General features: G+C 55.9%; 1 protein-coding gene across 1 annotated transcript in view; it reads right to left on the reverse strand.

Moving 5' to 3' along the window:
- Nucleotides 1-316: 316 nt before the first annotated feature.
- Nucleotides 317-16,065, reverse strand: part of SDC3 (syndecan 3) — a 54,992-nt gene continuing 39,243 nt past the window's right edge. Inside the window, exons 2-5 of the mRNA XM_058040151.1 lie at nucleotides 11,866-11,983; nucleotides 10,479-11,116; nucleotides 8,655-8,925; nucleotides 317-7,890 (exon numbers count right to left, since the gene is read on the reverse strand). Coding sequence (XP_057896134.1) covers nucleotides 7,724-7,890; nucleotides 8,655-8,925; nucleotides 10,479-11,116; nucleotides 11,866-11,983 — 1,194 coding nt within the window. The 3' untranslated portion in view covers nucleotides 317-7,723. The remainder of the gene's footprint in view (nucleotides 7,891-8,654; nucleotides 8,926-10,478; nucleotides 11,117-11,865; nucleotides 11,984-16,065) is intronic.

Consider the following 16,065-nt stretch of genomic DNA (forward strand, 5'->3'; position numbering starts at 1 on the left):
GCCCTGCAAGGGCTCTGAGCTCTGCCTGGAGCCTTCTCCTCCCCAGGGGAACATTCCCAGGCTGTGCTGGGATCATCAAGGGCTCTGGTGGGAGAATCCAGAGCTGTACTGGGATCATCCATGGCTCTACTGGGATCATCCAGCACTACATTGGGATCATCCATGGCTGTGCTGGAATGTTCCAGGTTCCTCAGCATCGCTGCAGTTGCCATGGAAACCATTCATTAACCCCACCCTGATGGGCCCAGGACCAGGCAGAACCTTCTCCCTCCGCTCCTGGAGCAGCACCAAGAACTCAGGCCAAGCCCTGGGCAGACAATGTTTAAATGACTTTATTTTTTATCTTTTCCTCATTTTATAAATGGGCACAGCACAGAAATAATTAAAAAAAATAGACAGTACCATTACAGTGCTAGATCCATTGGCAAAGATTATTTTTAGAGTCTTTTTTTTTTTTTTGTCATTATTTTTAAAGTTTTGGCCATTGAGTAAGAACAAAAACAATTAACAAACATTTTCTTTTCCTTTCCTTTTCGAAACAGACACTATGAAGCCATTTCAGTACTAAACTCTAGGAGAGTTATGTACATACAAAAAAAAGTTCTGTTTAAGATATGTCTCCTATTAAAAATATTTACATGCATTTTTTTTCCCTCCCGGATTCATTGAAAGCTCCAACATTTGTAGTTTTCCAGATCGTTGTTTTGTTCTCCTATGGGGATTGGAAATCAGCTCCAAAAAAAAAGTTGGAATTACTTCAATCTTCTGGAAAGGGAGATTTTTTAAAATTTTATTTTTGGGATGTTTATCAATGGAATTTTTTTGTCTTTTTTTTTACAATTATTTTATTTTTAATTTATACAAGAAGGTTGGATGTTTATTTACAGGAGGAGCAGTGGGTGATGGTTTATCCTGGAGATGTGGTGGTGAGAGAGACGGGGGGGAATTTAAAAAGTTTTTCTATCAAACTGCAATGGATTCCTGTTTTTCGGAAATCTGGTTTGATTGTCAGCTGGGCTGGGGTGACTTCAGCCAGGGGGGACCCTGAACGGGGGCAATTCCTGCAGGAAAAACCCCTGGAGCCCTGGAGGTCTTGGGAGAAGTGCTGGAGTGTGAAAAATCAGGGGATTTTTACCCAAAAATCAAAAGAATGGGGGAAATAAACACAGAAATAAAAGTTGGGATCTGCAGACTCTCTGGGGCTCCTCTAAGAGAAGGGGGAGGCTCCGGAGCCTGCGGGGATTTGGATCCACCCCGGGATCCCAGCCCGGATCTGCTCCGGCCCTGCAGCGGCAAAAGGCTCCTGATCCCACCTGGGGGATCCCAACCCACCGAGACCAGGACTGGGATTGGGACTGGGATCGGGACTGGGATTGGGATCGGGACTGGGATTGGGATCGGGATTGGGATCGGGATTGGGATTGGGATTGGGATTGGGATCGGGATTGGGATTGGGATTGGGATCAGGATTGGGATTGGGATCGGGATTGGGATCGGGATTGGGATTGGGATCGGGATCGGGATTGGGATTGGGATTGGGATTGGGATCGGGACTGGGATCGGGATTGGGATTGGGATTGGGATTGGGATTGGGATTGGGATCGGGATTGGGATCGGAATTGGGATTGGGATCGGGACTGGGATTGGGATCGGGATTGGGATTGGGATCGGGACTGGGATTGGGATCGGGACTGGGATTGGGATCGGGATTGGGATTGGGATCGGGACTGGGATTGGGATTGGGATTGGGATCGGGATTGGGATCGGGATTGGGATTGGGATCGGGACTGGGATTGGGATTGGGATCGGGACTGGGATCGGGACTGGGATCGGGATCAGGATTGGGATCGGGACTGGGATTGGGATTGGGATCGGAATCGGGACTGGGATTGGGATTGGGATTGTGACTGGGATTGGGACTTGGATCGGAATTGGGACTGGGATTAGGATTGGGATCGGAATTGGGATTGGGATTGGGATAGGGACTGGGATTGGGATCGGGATCGGGACTGGGATCGGGATTGGGATCGGGACTGGGATTGGGATCGGAATTGGGATTGGGACTGGGATTGGGATCGGAATTGGGACTGGGATCGGGACTGGGACTGGGACTGGGATTAGGATTGGGACTGGGATTGGGATTGCAACTGGGATTGGGACTGGGATCGGGATCAGGACCGGGTTCAGGATTGGGATCGGGATTGGAACTGGGATGTGAAGGGGAGGGAGGGGAGGGAGGAGCAGCAGGAAGTGGAGAGGTGGAATCCCACATCCCTTGGGACAGGGAATCCTGCATCCCTTGGGAGCGGGGCCAAGTCTGAATCCCACATCTCTTGGGACAAGGAATGAGGCTGAATCCCACATCCTTTGGGACAGAGAATCCTGCATCCCTTGGGACAGGGAATGATGGGAATCCCACACCCTTTGGGACAGGGAATCCCTCATCCCTTGGAAAGGGGGCCAGGGCTAAATCCTGAATCCCTTGGGATGGGGAAATAGCGGGAATCCCGAATCCTTTAGGACAGGAGTCGAGGCTGAATCCCACATTCCTTGGGACAGGAAATCCCACATCCCTTGGGCAGGGACTCCTGCATCCCTTGGGACAGGGAATGAGGCTGAATCCCACATTCCTTGGGACAGGGGCCAAGGGCTACAGAGCCCAGCATGTGGTGCTGGAGGACAAATCCTCCTCCTTTTCCTCTTTTTCATCTTCCCTTTCCTCTTTTTCCTCCTTATTTTCCTCTTTTTCCTCCTCCTTTTCCCGCTCAGGAGCAGAGCCCCTGGCCCCATGCCCATCTATACATCTCAACATATACATTAATTACATACACACATTATATACACACACAGCCCAGCCCCACTCCTGGGATCCCAAGGAGCTCATTCCCACCAAACTTGTCTGGATTGAAAGCTCAGAGTTACTTCAGACCCTGGCAGAAAACCTTGGAGCACGGAAAAGGTCATGACAAGGGGGGTTATGGGAGGAAAAGGGAATTAAAAAATCCATTCCAGTTCTTGGCTGGTGGGTTTCTTCCTGTGGAAGGATCTGAGCTGGGGATTCACAGCACAGGGAGCTCGAAATGCTGGAGCTGGAGATGAGCAAAGGAACTCCCAGACAGGGATTGTTGGGGAATGGAGGAGGGAGAGGGGCAATTTGAGGCAAACCAGCCCATCCTGGCAGTCACCCGGCCTGAGCCATCCCCATCCCATCCCCTTCTCTGCAGCTGGGTCCCCCAGCATGGCTCGTTATGGAAAGGTCCAAAATCAGAGAGGTTTTGGAGCTAAGGGACAGCTCCATCCCAACACAGGCACCTGGTGCTTTTTATGGAAAGATCCAAGATCAGAGAGATTTTTGGAGTAAAGGTACAACTCCCACCCTGCAAAACCCAACCAGAGCTGGGTCCTGCTGCTGCTGGGCCCCTTCCATGTCCTGCCCTTCCCAAACTCCCCATTCCAGCCCTGGTTTGGGCTCTGTGCTCTTCCCTTCCCTTTGGATAAAGGCCTAGGAGTTCCTGGCTGTTCTGCTGGATTTTCTCCATTATTTCCTGCTGCAGTTCCAGCAGGGAGAGCCCCAAGGCTGGCACAGCTGGCAGAGCAGCCCACACCACCCTGCAACTCCAGAAACTCCTAAAATGATCCAGCTGGAACAGTCAAGGTTCTCCCTGCGGCTCCAGCACATCGCACACACGCAGGAATGGGCGGAAAAGAAATAGAAAAACCATGGAAAATCCCTCAGGGAGCACAGCTGGAAGGACCAGCACATCTGGGCACTGCTCCAGCTGCTCCTGGCTGGGATCAGGGTGAGGGATGGGAATTTGGGCAGAGGGGATGGTGCCAGACTCAGCTTTGGGAAAGGAAGATGCTGGAGATGCTTCTGCTCCCACTGAAGTTAATTTTCCCAAAAATTGGCTCTGGGGGAAGCTGGAAGCTCCTGTGTGAAACCACCTCTCCTCTTCCTCATCCCTGTTCCCAGCAGGAATCCCTGGAAAACCCTGGAGCAGGAGGGAGCAGCTGCCTCCACCTGCACCAGGCACCGACCCTCGGGTTGGGTTTTTATCCATCCCTGTGGCTCTGCTCATGGACAAATGGCTTTATCCAGGATTTTTGAGGGAGATGGACTTCCCCAAAAAGTCCTGCCCATACTCAGCTCCATCCCAGCTCCTTGGAGGGAGGCACAGGGTCACATCCTCCAGAACAAGACTTTTTTTGTTCCCTTCAAACATCGACTCCAACAGCCCCCGTGGAGCTGAGGTGACACAAGAGGCTGTGACATCACTACACAACCACAAAATTTGGCTCCAAAACAAAAAAAAAACTCTCCTGGAGCTCACATCCCTCTCCTGGTGGAGAGCAAAAGTGTGGGAGCAGGAGATAATGAATTATTTCATCACTTCTGATTAGCAGTTTAGTTGCCTTCACCTTTTTTTATTGTGTTTATCTCATATTTTAATTACTGCAGAAGCCCTGCCCAGGCTCCTCTCACCCTCCCACCTCTGGCTTCCCTCACTCCCGAAGCTGTGATGGATTTAAGTGCCGGGATTACAACATAACACCAGCTGAGAGGGACGAGGTTAAGCTTGAGTGAGTAAAAAAATTGTATTATGGAACTTCAGACTATTAAATAGGAGGGAAAAATGGAATGAAGAAGATTAAGGAGGCAGCTCTGAAAAACAGCATTAAAAAGATTAAGCTGGGAGGGATTTTTTTTTTTTTTAAGCAAGCTCCGAAGATTAAATCCAGGTTTCCCAAAAGATGGGGATTTTGGGTGACCTTGATGACCTTGACTTGTGCCACTCCCCTTTGTGTGATCCCAACAGGGAAAAATCCTCCAAATCATCAAATCCAGGAGTCCAAACTCCCCCTGGAGCAAAGCTGCTCTGGGTTGGCACCAGGCTCCTTCCAAGTGTGCTCCCTCCTTTGGAGCATCCTCGTCCTTCATCCTCATCCTCATCCTCATCCTCATCCTCCCTCTGGGATGGACATGGAAATGGTCACTCCCAGCACCACCCCAAACATCCAGCAGGGCCTTCTCCAAGCTCCAGGAAACCAAACCATGAGGATTTTGAGGCTGACAGCTCAAAAATGAGGATTTGCAGCTGACCCACATGTGGGTCTCTGTTCCCTATCCTGAAGTAAAGCCAGGTCATCATTTCGGGTTATATCCCAGGGAAAAGCAGCCCAGAGCTCCCAACTTCCCAGCTCCAAATCCCACCCAAGCATCCTAGTGCACTGAGAAATTCCAGGGATTTCGTTTCCTTCCACACCTGTGTTACTGTGGGTGTACAGGAGTGGAGATATGTATTTATATATATTCAAAATATTCTTCTGGCCTCAAATCCCTTCCACAACGAAGCTCTTCTGTCCAGGGCCATGAAACCCTAAATCCCCCAATCCCCTCAGGGGCCAAAGTGTCCCTGGCTCTGTTAATTCACAAAGCAATGATTTTCCCCCAGATTTTCCCATTTAAATTGTTCCAAGAGCAAATCAAAAGTTTCCATGGGACCCCATCAAGATCATGACCATTGTGACAGCAAAACCCCACAAACGGGGCTCCAGCTAATTAAGAGCCACCTCATTGAAACAGCTTAATTGAAATATCTTAATTAATTAATCTGTACCCTGGGCAGCCTCGCAGGGGACACCTGGGGTTGCCAGGGTTGGGTTCTCTCCATCCCTGTGGGTTGTGCAGGGATTTAAACACCAGTGAAGGAAAACCATCAATCCTGGGGATGCAAAAAACAAAGGGAAACCATCAATCCTGGGTGTTTCCATCGATTTGGGGATCTTTGCAATGATCCAACCAGCCCTGGGGCTCAGCTGTGGTTCTGCCTCCCCTTCCTCACCTCCGTGGGACCCTGAGGGGACAGGCATGGTCCCTGCTTGGATTTCCTCCCTTAGGCTGCATCCCACGCCCTGCAGAGCTCTGTTATCCCCTCTGGAAGAGCCAGGCACAGGATTCAGATTCTCCAGTCCCAGCTCCTCCCCAAGGAATGTCCAGCAAAGCCGAGCTTTAGTGGTCACAGTGAAAACCCAGCCCAAGACAAGTCCCTTCCTGGCCAAACCCCTCAGCCAGATGCGGATCCAAGAGATTCCAGGGGTGGTTGGATGGCAGCAGCCTGGAATGCCCCAATGCAGCTCCACAAGTTCTCCAGAATGTTGATCCAAGGGATAATTCCCAGCGTTTGTATTTATTTCCTTTTTTCCCCACTCCAGGAGCAAATCCCAGGTATTCCAGCCCCTTGTGCTTTTCCCAAGGTTCCAGGAGCGTTGGAGAGTCACGTTCTCTCTTCCAGCAGAAGGAGATTCCTGCAGAGCAACCAACCCCATTCCAAAGGAAAACCAAAAAATAAAGACGAGACAGAGGGAAGGAAATCTCCTTCCTTTATGGACGGAAAAATAAGGGCAATAAATCCAAAGCAAACCCCCTGCGCCCCAGGGCTGGCAGGAGGGGTCTGAATCCCAGAGTTCGTGGTGGTGGTGTTGGGAAAAGTCCATTTGAGCTCCAGGCACCGTGGGCAGCCCATCCCGTGCTCTCCAGGGCACTCCCGGGCACGGCTGCCCTGGCATCGGCTCCTTGGCATCGGCTCCATGTCCCGTCCCTCCCGCCAGCAGAAAGGCCAGCGGTGCTCGGTGTCACCTCAGGGTGCTCAGTGTGACCACGGTGCTGCTCAGGGTCACCTTGGCACTGCTCAGTGCCACCACGGTGCTGCTCAGTGTCACCTCAGGGTGCTCACTGTGACCCAGGCAGTGCTTGGTGTCACCTCAGGGTGCTTGCTGTGACCTTGGCACTGCTCAGTGTGACCCAGGTGCGCTCAGTGTCACCTCAGTGCTGCTTGGTGTGACCTTGGTGGAGCTTGGTGTGACCATGGCAGTGCTTGGTGTCACCTCGGTGCTGCTTGGTGTGACCATGACGCCCTCGGTATGACCATGGCACTGCTTGGTGTGACCATGGCGCCCTCGGTATGACCATGGCAGTGCTTGGTGTCACCTTGGTGCTGCTTGGTGTGATGGCAGCACTGACTGCTTGATGTGACTGGGCACGCTCGGTGTGACCATAGCACTGCTCAGTGTCACCTCAGCACTGCTCAGTGTAACTGTGGTACTGCTCAGTGTCACCTTGGCGCTGCTTGGTGTGACGGCAGCGCTGCTTGATGTGACGTGGGCACTGCTTGATGTGACTTGGGCATACTCCGTGTGACCTCAGCGCTGCTCGGTGTCACCTCAGCAGTGCTCGGTGTCACCTTGGGGTGCTCAGTGTCACCTCAGCGCTGCTCAGTGTGTCCGTGGCACTGCTTGGTGTCACCTTGGCACTGCTTGACGTGACCTGGACGCACTCCGTGTGACCGCAGCGCTGCTCGGTGTCACCTCAGCAGTGCTCAGCGTCATCTTGGGGTGCTCAGTGTGATGGCAGCACCTTGACGTGACATGGGCACTGCTTGATGTGACTTGGGCACACTCCACGTGACCACAGCGGTGCTTGGTGTCACCTTGGCAGCGCTCGGTGCGACCGCAGCACTGCTCCGGGCACCCCGTGCCCCCCATGCCAAGGACGCATTTCCTCCTTCAGCCGCTGTGGGTTTTGCTTTTAAAAATTCACAGTCTGATCCCAAAAAAAGAGAGAGAGGAGGGAGAGGAGAGAGAGACTGGATGGAGGAGAGGAGGAGGAGGGTTTGGAGCGGGGAGGGAGGGAGGGAGGAAGCGTGAGGCACTCCGGGCACTCCGTCTACGCGTAGAACTCCTCCTGCTTGTCGGGCTTCTGGTAGGTGACGTTGGCCTGCTTGGGCTCCTCCAGGGTGTAGCTGCCCTCGTCCTTCTTCTTCATGCGGTAGATGAGCAGCATCACCAGGAAGGCGGCGAAAAGGGCGCCCACCACGCCACCCACGATCACCGCTGCAACAACGCACAGGGACACGGCTGTCAGTGCCACCGCCTCCATCCATCAGTGCCACCCACGGCTGTCAGTGCCATCCACCGCTGTCAGTGCCACCCATGGCTATCAGTGCCACCCACCGCTGTCAGTGCCACCTACGGCCATCAGTGCCACCCACAGCTGTCAGTGCCACCCATCACTGTCAGTGCCACCCATGGCCATCAGTGCCACCCACGGCTATCAGTGCCACCCACCGCTGTCAGTGCCACCCACGGCCATCAGTGCCACCCATGGCTCTCAGTGCCACTGCCTCCATCCATCAGTGCCACCCACGGCCATCAGTGCCACCCACAGCTGTCAGTGCCACCCACAGTCGTCAGTGCCACCCATGGCTATCAGTGCCACCCACCACTGTCAGTGCCACCCACAGCTGTCAGTGCCACCTGTGGCCATCAGTGCCACCTGCAGCCATCAGTACCACCCACAGCCGTCAGTGCCACCCACAGCCATCAGTGCCACCCACCACTGTCAGTGCCACCTGCGGCCATCAGTGCCACCCACAGCCATCAGTGCCACCCACAGCCATCAGTGCCACCCACAGCTGTCAGTGCAACTCCCTCATCCATCAGTGCCACCCCTCTGCCCGCCAGTCCACCTCTCTGACCATCAGTGCCATCCCTCTGCCTCTCAGGGTCATCCCCAGCCATCAGTGACCCCTCCCGGCCATCAATGCCACCCCTCTGGTCCTCGGTGTCACCTCCAAACCCCCGGTCCCATATCTCACCTATCAACACCTCTTTCCTCTCCAGGATGTTTTTCTGGGGCAGCTGAGCAGCCGAGTTGCCCGAGTCTATCGTGTTGTCCAACAGCCCCGTCTCCACGTTCCTGCCAGGCCCCGGCCCTGCTGGTGGTGTCACCACAGCCACCACCTCATTCCCGAGGTCGGGACGAGTCGTCTCCTCCTCCTCCCGGATCTCGAAGTCCCCGCTGGGGCCGCTGCTGGCCGGCACCTCCGGCTCCTTGTCGGGGGCTGTTGTCACCTCCCCTGGCTCCATCTGGGAGAGAGGACAAGATGGAGCAGGGGACAAGGACTGAAGGGTGTCCACAAGGAGGACATCAGCAGATTGAGGACAGCATGGGGGACATGGGGATGACATTGGTGTGTCCCTTCCCTGTGTCACTGAAGTTATACCGCAGCAACAACACAACCCCACGTTGTGGTCACCAAAGGACTGAGGCCACCATGGCTGAGCCAGGCCAATCTCTGTCCAGATCCCAGGACCTGTTCCCTGTAGTTTCTCCTAAAGAGATCCCATTCCAGACCCTGCACCCTTACAGGGAAGGATTTCTCCCCAGTATCCCACCCCAGACCCTGCGCTGGGGTCTCTCCCCACAGCGCAGCTTGGATGTCACTGCTGGAAGGTGACTCACTCCTAACAGGAGGTGACACAACCTCCACGCCACACCAGCACGGCAAGAGGAAGGATTGGATGCTGCTGGATGAGCTTCACGGGTCCCTTCCCCCTTCCTGCTGCACAGGGCAGGAGCAGGAGGATGGGCCCTGTCACCCAGGCCACAGAGCTGTGCCATCACCCAGGTCACAGGGCTGTCACCCAGGTCACAGGGCTGTCACCCAGCCCAGCTCCCTCCTGTCCCTTCCCAATTCCCTTGGCAAGGAGGGGGTCCCGGCCTCAAGGGTTACCTGGGAATGTGATCCATGCCACCCCCTCCATGCCACCCCCGATCCATTCGCTGGGATCCTCCTGCACATCCCCTCGGGACCAAATCCCCGGACCTTTCCCATGTCCCTCGGTGTCCGCAGAGCATCCCTGAGCCAAACCTCTCCCGGACCCCTCCCTGCTGGGGCGAGCGGCTCCGTCCCGCCTGCCTCGGTCACAGAGCAGGGTTCGGGATGGGCCAGGATTGGGGATGGGCCGGGGGCTGTCTCGGGCGGGGGTGGGAGCCCTCTCCATGTCCCGCTGCCCCGGGGCCAGCGCACGGCTCAGCGCTTCCCACGAGCGAGCGGCCGCGTTTGTGACAGGGATTAATTGAAGGTCAGCGGGAGCCCCGAGCGCTCCGAGCACGAATTTGCAGGCGGAAAAGAGAGAGTAGTTTAGACAAATCACTCCACCTTTCAGTCAAAGCGGCTGCAAAGGGCCCCTGAGGGGCTCTGAATGCGAGATGGAGCTGAAATTCCTGCTCAGGACACCCGATGGGCTGGAAATGCACCATCAAGCTGTAATTGAGGAGAGTTTGGGACTCCCGGCGAGGGGCGGGAGCTGGGACATGACACCGAACCCCAAGGACAGTCGCTGTGTCCCCTGGGATGTGGCACCGCTGCCCTCCTGCCTGGAGAAGCCGCTCTGAAGGAGGCAGTGCGGGGTCACCGGGGTGGGTGGCACATCCTGGGTGCCCCAGGAGCCTGAATCTCTGCCCGGACTGAGCTCCCCCTTCACATCCTTCCAACTCTGGAAGAGCCCAGCCTGCGTTCACCTCCCTCAGAGCAAGTGCCAAGGATGGACGGGCACCAAAGGCCTCCCATGGCCACCACTTGGCTTCCAGGGAGCCCAGGAGCCCCGAGCCGGTGAGAAGGGCTCTGGCCTCCTACCTGGGGGGCCTCAGTGGGCGGCAGCGTGGTGGCCGTGGGCGGCAAGGCCGTGCTTTTCTCGGGGAGCTCTGCAGTCCTCGAGGTGCTGGGCTTTGGCAGGGCCCTGGGCCTGGCCGTGCTGGTGGGGACAGGGCGTGACGTGGCCACCTCTGTCGGCGTGCTGGTCTCGGGGACAGGCGTGGTGGGGGTCTCCAGGGTGGTGGGGGTCCGTGTGGTGGCCGCCTTGGTGGCCAAGGGGGGCAGGAACCTCCGGATGGTGGTGGGCTTGGCCGTGGCCACGGTGGTGCTGCTTGTGGTCGTGGTGGCCTCCGTGGTGGTGGTGGTGGCTGTGGTGGTGGTGGTGGCCATGGTGGTCGTGGTGGTGGTGGCCGTGGTGGTTGGGGGCTCGCTGGCCGTGGTGCTGGTGGCAGTTGTGGTTTTCCAGCTGGGCACCACCGGTGCTTCTGTGGTCCTGGGGATGAGGAAGGCGCTGGTGGCCTGCCCGGGGGTGGTGTCCTGGGCTGTGGGGGACGGCTCCAGGGGCGTTGCCATGGGCTGGGCAGCGGTGACGGGCAGCACGGCCGCCGTGGTGGGCAGCGTCACCAGCGTATCCGTGGTCAGGCTCACGGCCGTGTCCAGCCCCGGCTCTGGCTCGAAATCTGAAATGGGGACAAGAGGGAGGAGTGAAGCTGCTGCTGATGCATTTCCCTGGCATCACCCCCAAAATCCGACAGCACAGATGGTTCCGGGCTCGGCAGAAACCAAAGGCTGTGCCCATGTGGTGGCCAAAGCCTCTTTTGGGATCTGCGAGGGGTCAGTCCTGCCCAGTAGGGCCAGAGGCCAAACTGGGACATGGAGGCACTGGAGTCCAACTTTTGGAACAGCTCACATTGCTTTTGTCTTAGAGGACAACTCCAGTGATGGATAAAGGGCAATTCCCTCCCTCACATCCCCTCTCCAGCCTTCCAACCTCACAGTCAGCCAGACACCCCTCTCCAGAGCTTCCCAACCCCACAGCCAGCCAAGGACCTTCCCAGGAACTCCCCAAACCCCACAGCCGGCCAAGGACCCTCACCAGGAACTCCCCAAACCCCACAGCCGGCCAAGGACCTTCCCAGGAACTCCCCAAACCCCACAGCCGGCCAAGGACCCTCACCAGGAACTCCTCATACTCACAGCTAGACAAGGGCCCTTCTCAGAAACTCCCCAACCCCACAGCTGGCCAAGGACCTTCCCATGAACTCCCCAATTCCACAGCTGACCAAGCACCCTCACCAGGAGTTCCTCATTCCCCCAGCCAGTTCCTTCCCAGGAACTCCCCAACCATGCAGGGACCAAGCTGGCCAAGAACCCTTCCCAGGAACCCCAGGAACCACCCAACCACCCAGGGACCATTCCCAGTACTCACACCCCGAGCCAGAGCCGGAGTAGATGTCATCCAGCTCATCCTCCCCAAAGGGGTCGTCGTCCCCGGAGCCCTCCAGGTCCACGGGCCGCTCGAAGTTCTCATTGCGCCAGCGCTGAGCCTGTGACCAAAGGGACTCGTGAGCGGCTCCAGCCCCACCCAGCGACACCCCAGCCACCCCTCATGGGACAAAGCATGGGGAAAGCCAGAACAAGGCAGCAGCAGCACAAACAGCCTCCAGCTGAACCACCCAGAATCGCAGCATTTTCCCCCAAAACAACTCAGAGTGAGCTCACACCAACTCCAGCATTTCCCATGGACAAAAACTCCTTTTTTGGGGGAAAACCCAGCAGTTCCTTTTGGAAGCTGTAAGAAAAATGCTTGGCTTGGTTCTCCATCTGGCTGCTGTTCAGGCTCGATGATTTCCCTGTGAGTCCTGGCTCCGGTGTGACAGCAACACCTCATCAGCTGCCACAGCTTGGGAAGCCTCCAGAGGAAACAACACCAGACTTCAAATATTCCCCTGCCTCCCAGAGCTGCGAAAACACGGGGAGCCCTCGCGAGCAGCGCTCTTAAACATCTTGTTTTGCAGATCAAAGTGTCTCCTGTCGGCGTTGCAAGGAAACGCTTTGACACCTCATTACAAGGCAAACAAGGCGGCTTTGATCTGCGAGATCGCATCGGATGTTTCAAGATGTAACGAGCCAGGTTCGAGCTTCAGTTTCAAATCAAGGCCTTGAAGGGTCTCTGTCTCTCCCGGAGCATTTTACCTCCCGAAAACAGCTCGGGGTTTCTTTGTTTTCACTGCAGCTTGGAGCTTGAACAGTCAGGCAGAGGAATTTGGGACCTGACTCATGTTTTGTCCCCACATCCCTTCTCGCACCAGGAGGGAGAATCCAGCAGCTCGGGAAGGGCAGGGGGAGTTGAGCTTTTAAGTGTCTGAGCTGTGTCTGGCTGGATCTGTTCCAGCTGTCCCCGGCAGCCACTGGATGCATCCTGCTGGTGCCCAACACCCCACATGCTTCCCAAACCTCTGGGAATATTCGGCCTTTGCCCCCCAGCTGTGCCATCCTGGATGCCAACAGCCCCTCACCAGCAGCTCACTGGAATTTGTGATCCAGCAGAACAAACCCTCAGGGATTTGGGAATTGCACAGCCCAAAAATATGAGACAGGTCACCAGAACTGATGGGAAAGCAAGGAAAAGTGCCAAGGATTGAGGGGTGCAGGAAGAAATATTGGGAATCACTCTCATTTGCCTTTTGATGTTTTTACACCAAAAGTATCAAGGCTGCCCAAGAAATGAGGAGAGCCTGGCACTCCCCAGCCCATCCCCGTTCCCGAGGGTGGGATTCTCCCTACGTGACCTGCAAAGCCTCTCCCTGATGGGAGCCACATGGCCCCGCTCCCTTTGTTCCTCCTGAAATTGGAACCAGATGAGGCCGTTCCAGACTCCTGGCTCTGGGCTTGGAGCAGGAAATGGGGACGGAAATCCGAGCTTGGCTCAGCAACTCCCATCTGTCCAACAGCCAGCCATCCATCCATCCATCCATGCATCGATCCATCCCTCCATCCATCATCCATCCATCCATCCATCCCTCCATCCATCCATCATCCATCCATCCATGCATCATCCATCCATCCATCCATCCATCCATCCATCCATCCATCATCCATCCATCCATCCATCCATCATCCATCCATCCATCCATCCATCCATCCATCCATCCATCCATCCATCATCCATCATCCATCCATCCATCATCCATCCATCCATCCATCCATCCATCCATCCATCCATCCACCATCCATCCATCCATCCATCATCCATCCATCCATCCATCCATCCATCCATCCATCCCCCATCCATCCATCCATCCATCCATCCATCCATCCATCCATCCATTCCCCATCCATCCATCCATCCATCCATCCATCCATCCATCCATCCATCATCCATCATCCATCCATCCATCATCCATCCCCCATCCATCCATCCATCCATCCATCCATCCATCCATCCATCCATCATCCATGCCCCATCCATCCATCCATCCATCCATCCATCCCCCATCCATCCATCCATCCATCCATCCATCCATCCATCCATTCCCCATCCATCCATCCATCCATCCATCCATCCATCCATCCATCCATCCATCATCCATCATCCATCCATCCATCATCCATCCATCCATCATCCATCCATCCATCCATTCATCATCCATCCATCCATCATCCATCCATCCATCATCCATCCATCCATCCATCCATGCATTCATCCATCCATCCATCATCCATCCATCCATCCATCATCCATCCATCCATCATCCATCCATCCATCATCCATCCATCCATCCATCCATCCATCCATCCATCCATCCATCATCCATCCATCCCCCATCCATCCATCCATCCATCCATCCATCCATCATCCATCCATCCATCCATCCATCCATCCATCCATCCATCCATCATCCATCCATCCATCATCCATCCATCCATCATTCCATCCATCCATCCATTCCCCATCCATCCATCCATCCATCCATCCATCCATCCATCATCCATCCATCCATCCATCCCTCCATCCATCCATCCATCATCCATCCATCCATCCATCCATCCATCCATCCATCCATCCATCCATCCATCATCCATCCATCATCCATCCATCCATCCATCCATCCATCCATCCATCCATCATCCATCCATCCATCCATCCATCCATCCATCCATCCATCCATCCATCCATCCATCCATCCATCCACCTTACCCTAAACCTGAACAAGCCCCATCCAGGACAGCACAAACCCCACAGGCAGGACCAGACCTGGGGCGCCCCACCTGCTGCACAGCCCCAGCCAAGCTCCACAAAGGCCTGAAGACTTGGGAACAATCTCCAGGTGTTCCTGGGGCACAGGGGGACATTTGGGACACTGGGATGTTGTTCCCAAAGAAGCCCCCTCCCCACTCCATTCCCAAGGTGCTGACGTAACCCCCGTAACCCCCTCCCAGCTGCAGCCCTGATGGTTTGAGGTCAGGCTCGTGCCATAAATCTTGGGAGCAGTCGGAGTTTATTTGGATTTAGTGCTGCTGGGATCGTTAATGCTCTGCATGCCCCGGGCTGTGCCTGGCTCCCCCTCCCCAGGAACGAGGGGCTGCTCCTCGGGCTGTTCCCCTGGGAATGAGGGGCTGCTCCCCCAGGAACGAGGGGCTGCTCCCCTTGAGAACAAGGGGCTGCTTCTGAGGCTGCTCCCCTGGGAATGAGGGGCTGCTCCCCCGGGAATGAGGGACTGATCCCCCCAGAAATGAGGGGCTGCTCCTGAGACTGCTCCCCTGGGAAGAGGGGCTGCTCCCCCAGGAACAAGGGGCTGCTTCTTGGGCTACTCCCCCTGGAATGAGGGGCTGCTCCCCCTGTCTGACCGGGATAGAAGGGAGGGAAGGCAGAGTTTGCCAGCCCAGGAAACCACAAATCACTCAGGACAGCAGCTCCCACCTCCCGACCTGGGGCCGCCTCCCCATCCATCACAGCTCCCCCTCCCCATCCATCTCAGCCCCATTCCCAATCCATCACAGGCCCCATTCCCAGTCCATCACAGCCTCCATTCCCAATCCACCCCCCTCCCCATTCCCAATCCATCCCAGCCCCAATTCCCAGTCCACTCCAGCCCCTAGGCCAAGCCTCAGCTGCCTGGATTTGTCCCGAAAGAGAAACTTCCTCCAGACTTTATCCCTTCCCCAGGGGGCTCCATGGGGTCAGACCACGGCTGGAGGGACCCTTGGATGTGCCAGATCCATCCTGCAGCCCCTGATCCCCTGGGGTGGTGGCAGGGAGGGGATGGAACGGCTTCTCCAGAGAGAAAATCTTTCCCAGGGCACGGATCCCATGGGGATGTCACAGCAGCCATGTCCCCAGCCGGGTCAGTCCCCCTTGGTGGCTGGGACAAGGGACAGGCTCTCAGCATTCCAGGTGCCCCCAGCAACCCTCTCCAGGTGCTCAGTCCAAAACGGCCAGGCAGAGAACTCCTTGGGGCAGGGAGGAAATCCCAGAGCGCTGCTGGCCCTGGCTCGGTCACCCCCTGCCCTGGTGGCACCAGGATGCCATTTATTAGCCAGCTCCAGCCGAGGGCCAGCAGCTCCCATCCCTGCAATCCCAACCGCCCAGCTGCCAGCTCTTGGCAGGGGTTCCTTCCCCAGCTCA

This window comes from Melospiza georgiana, chromosome 24 (assembly GCF_028018845.1).
Source record: "Melospiza georgiana isolate bMelGeo1 chromosome 24, bMelGeo1.pri, whole genome shotgun sequence".
In the NCBI taxonomy this organism is placed as follows: domain Eukaryota; kingdom Metazoa; phylum Chordata; class Aves; order Passeriformes; family Passerellidae; genus Melospiza; species Melospiza georgiana.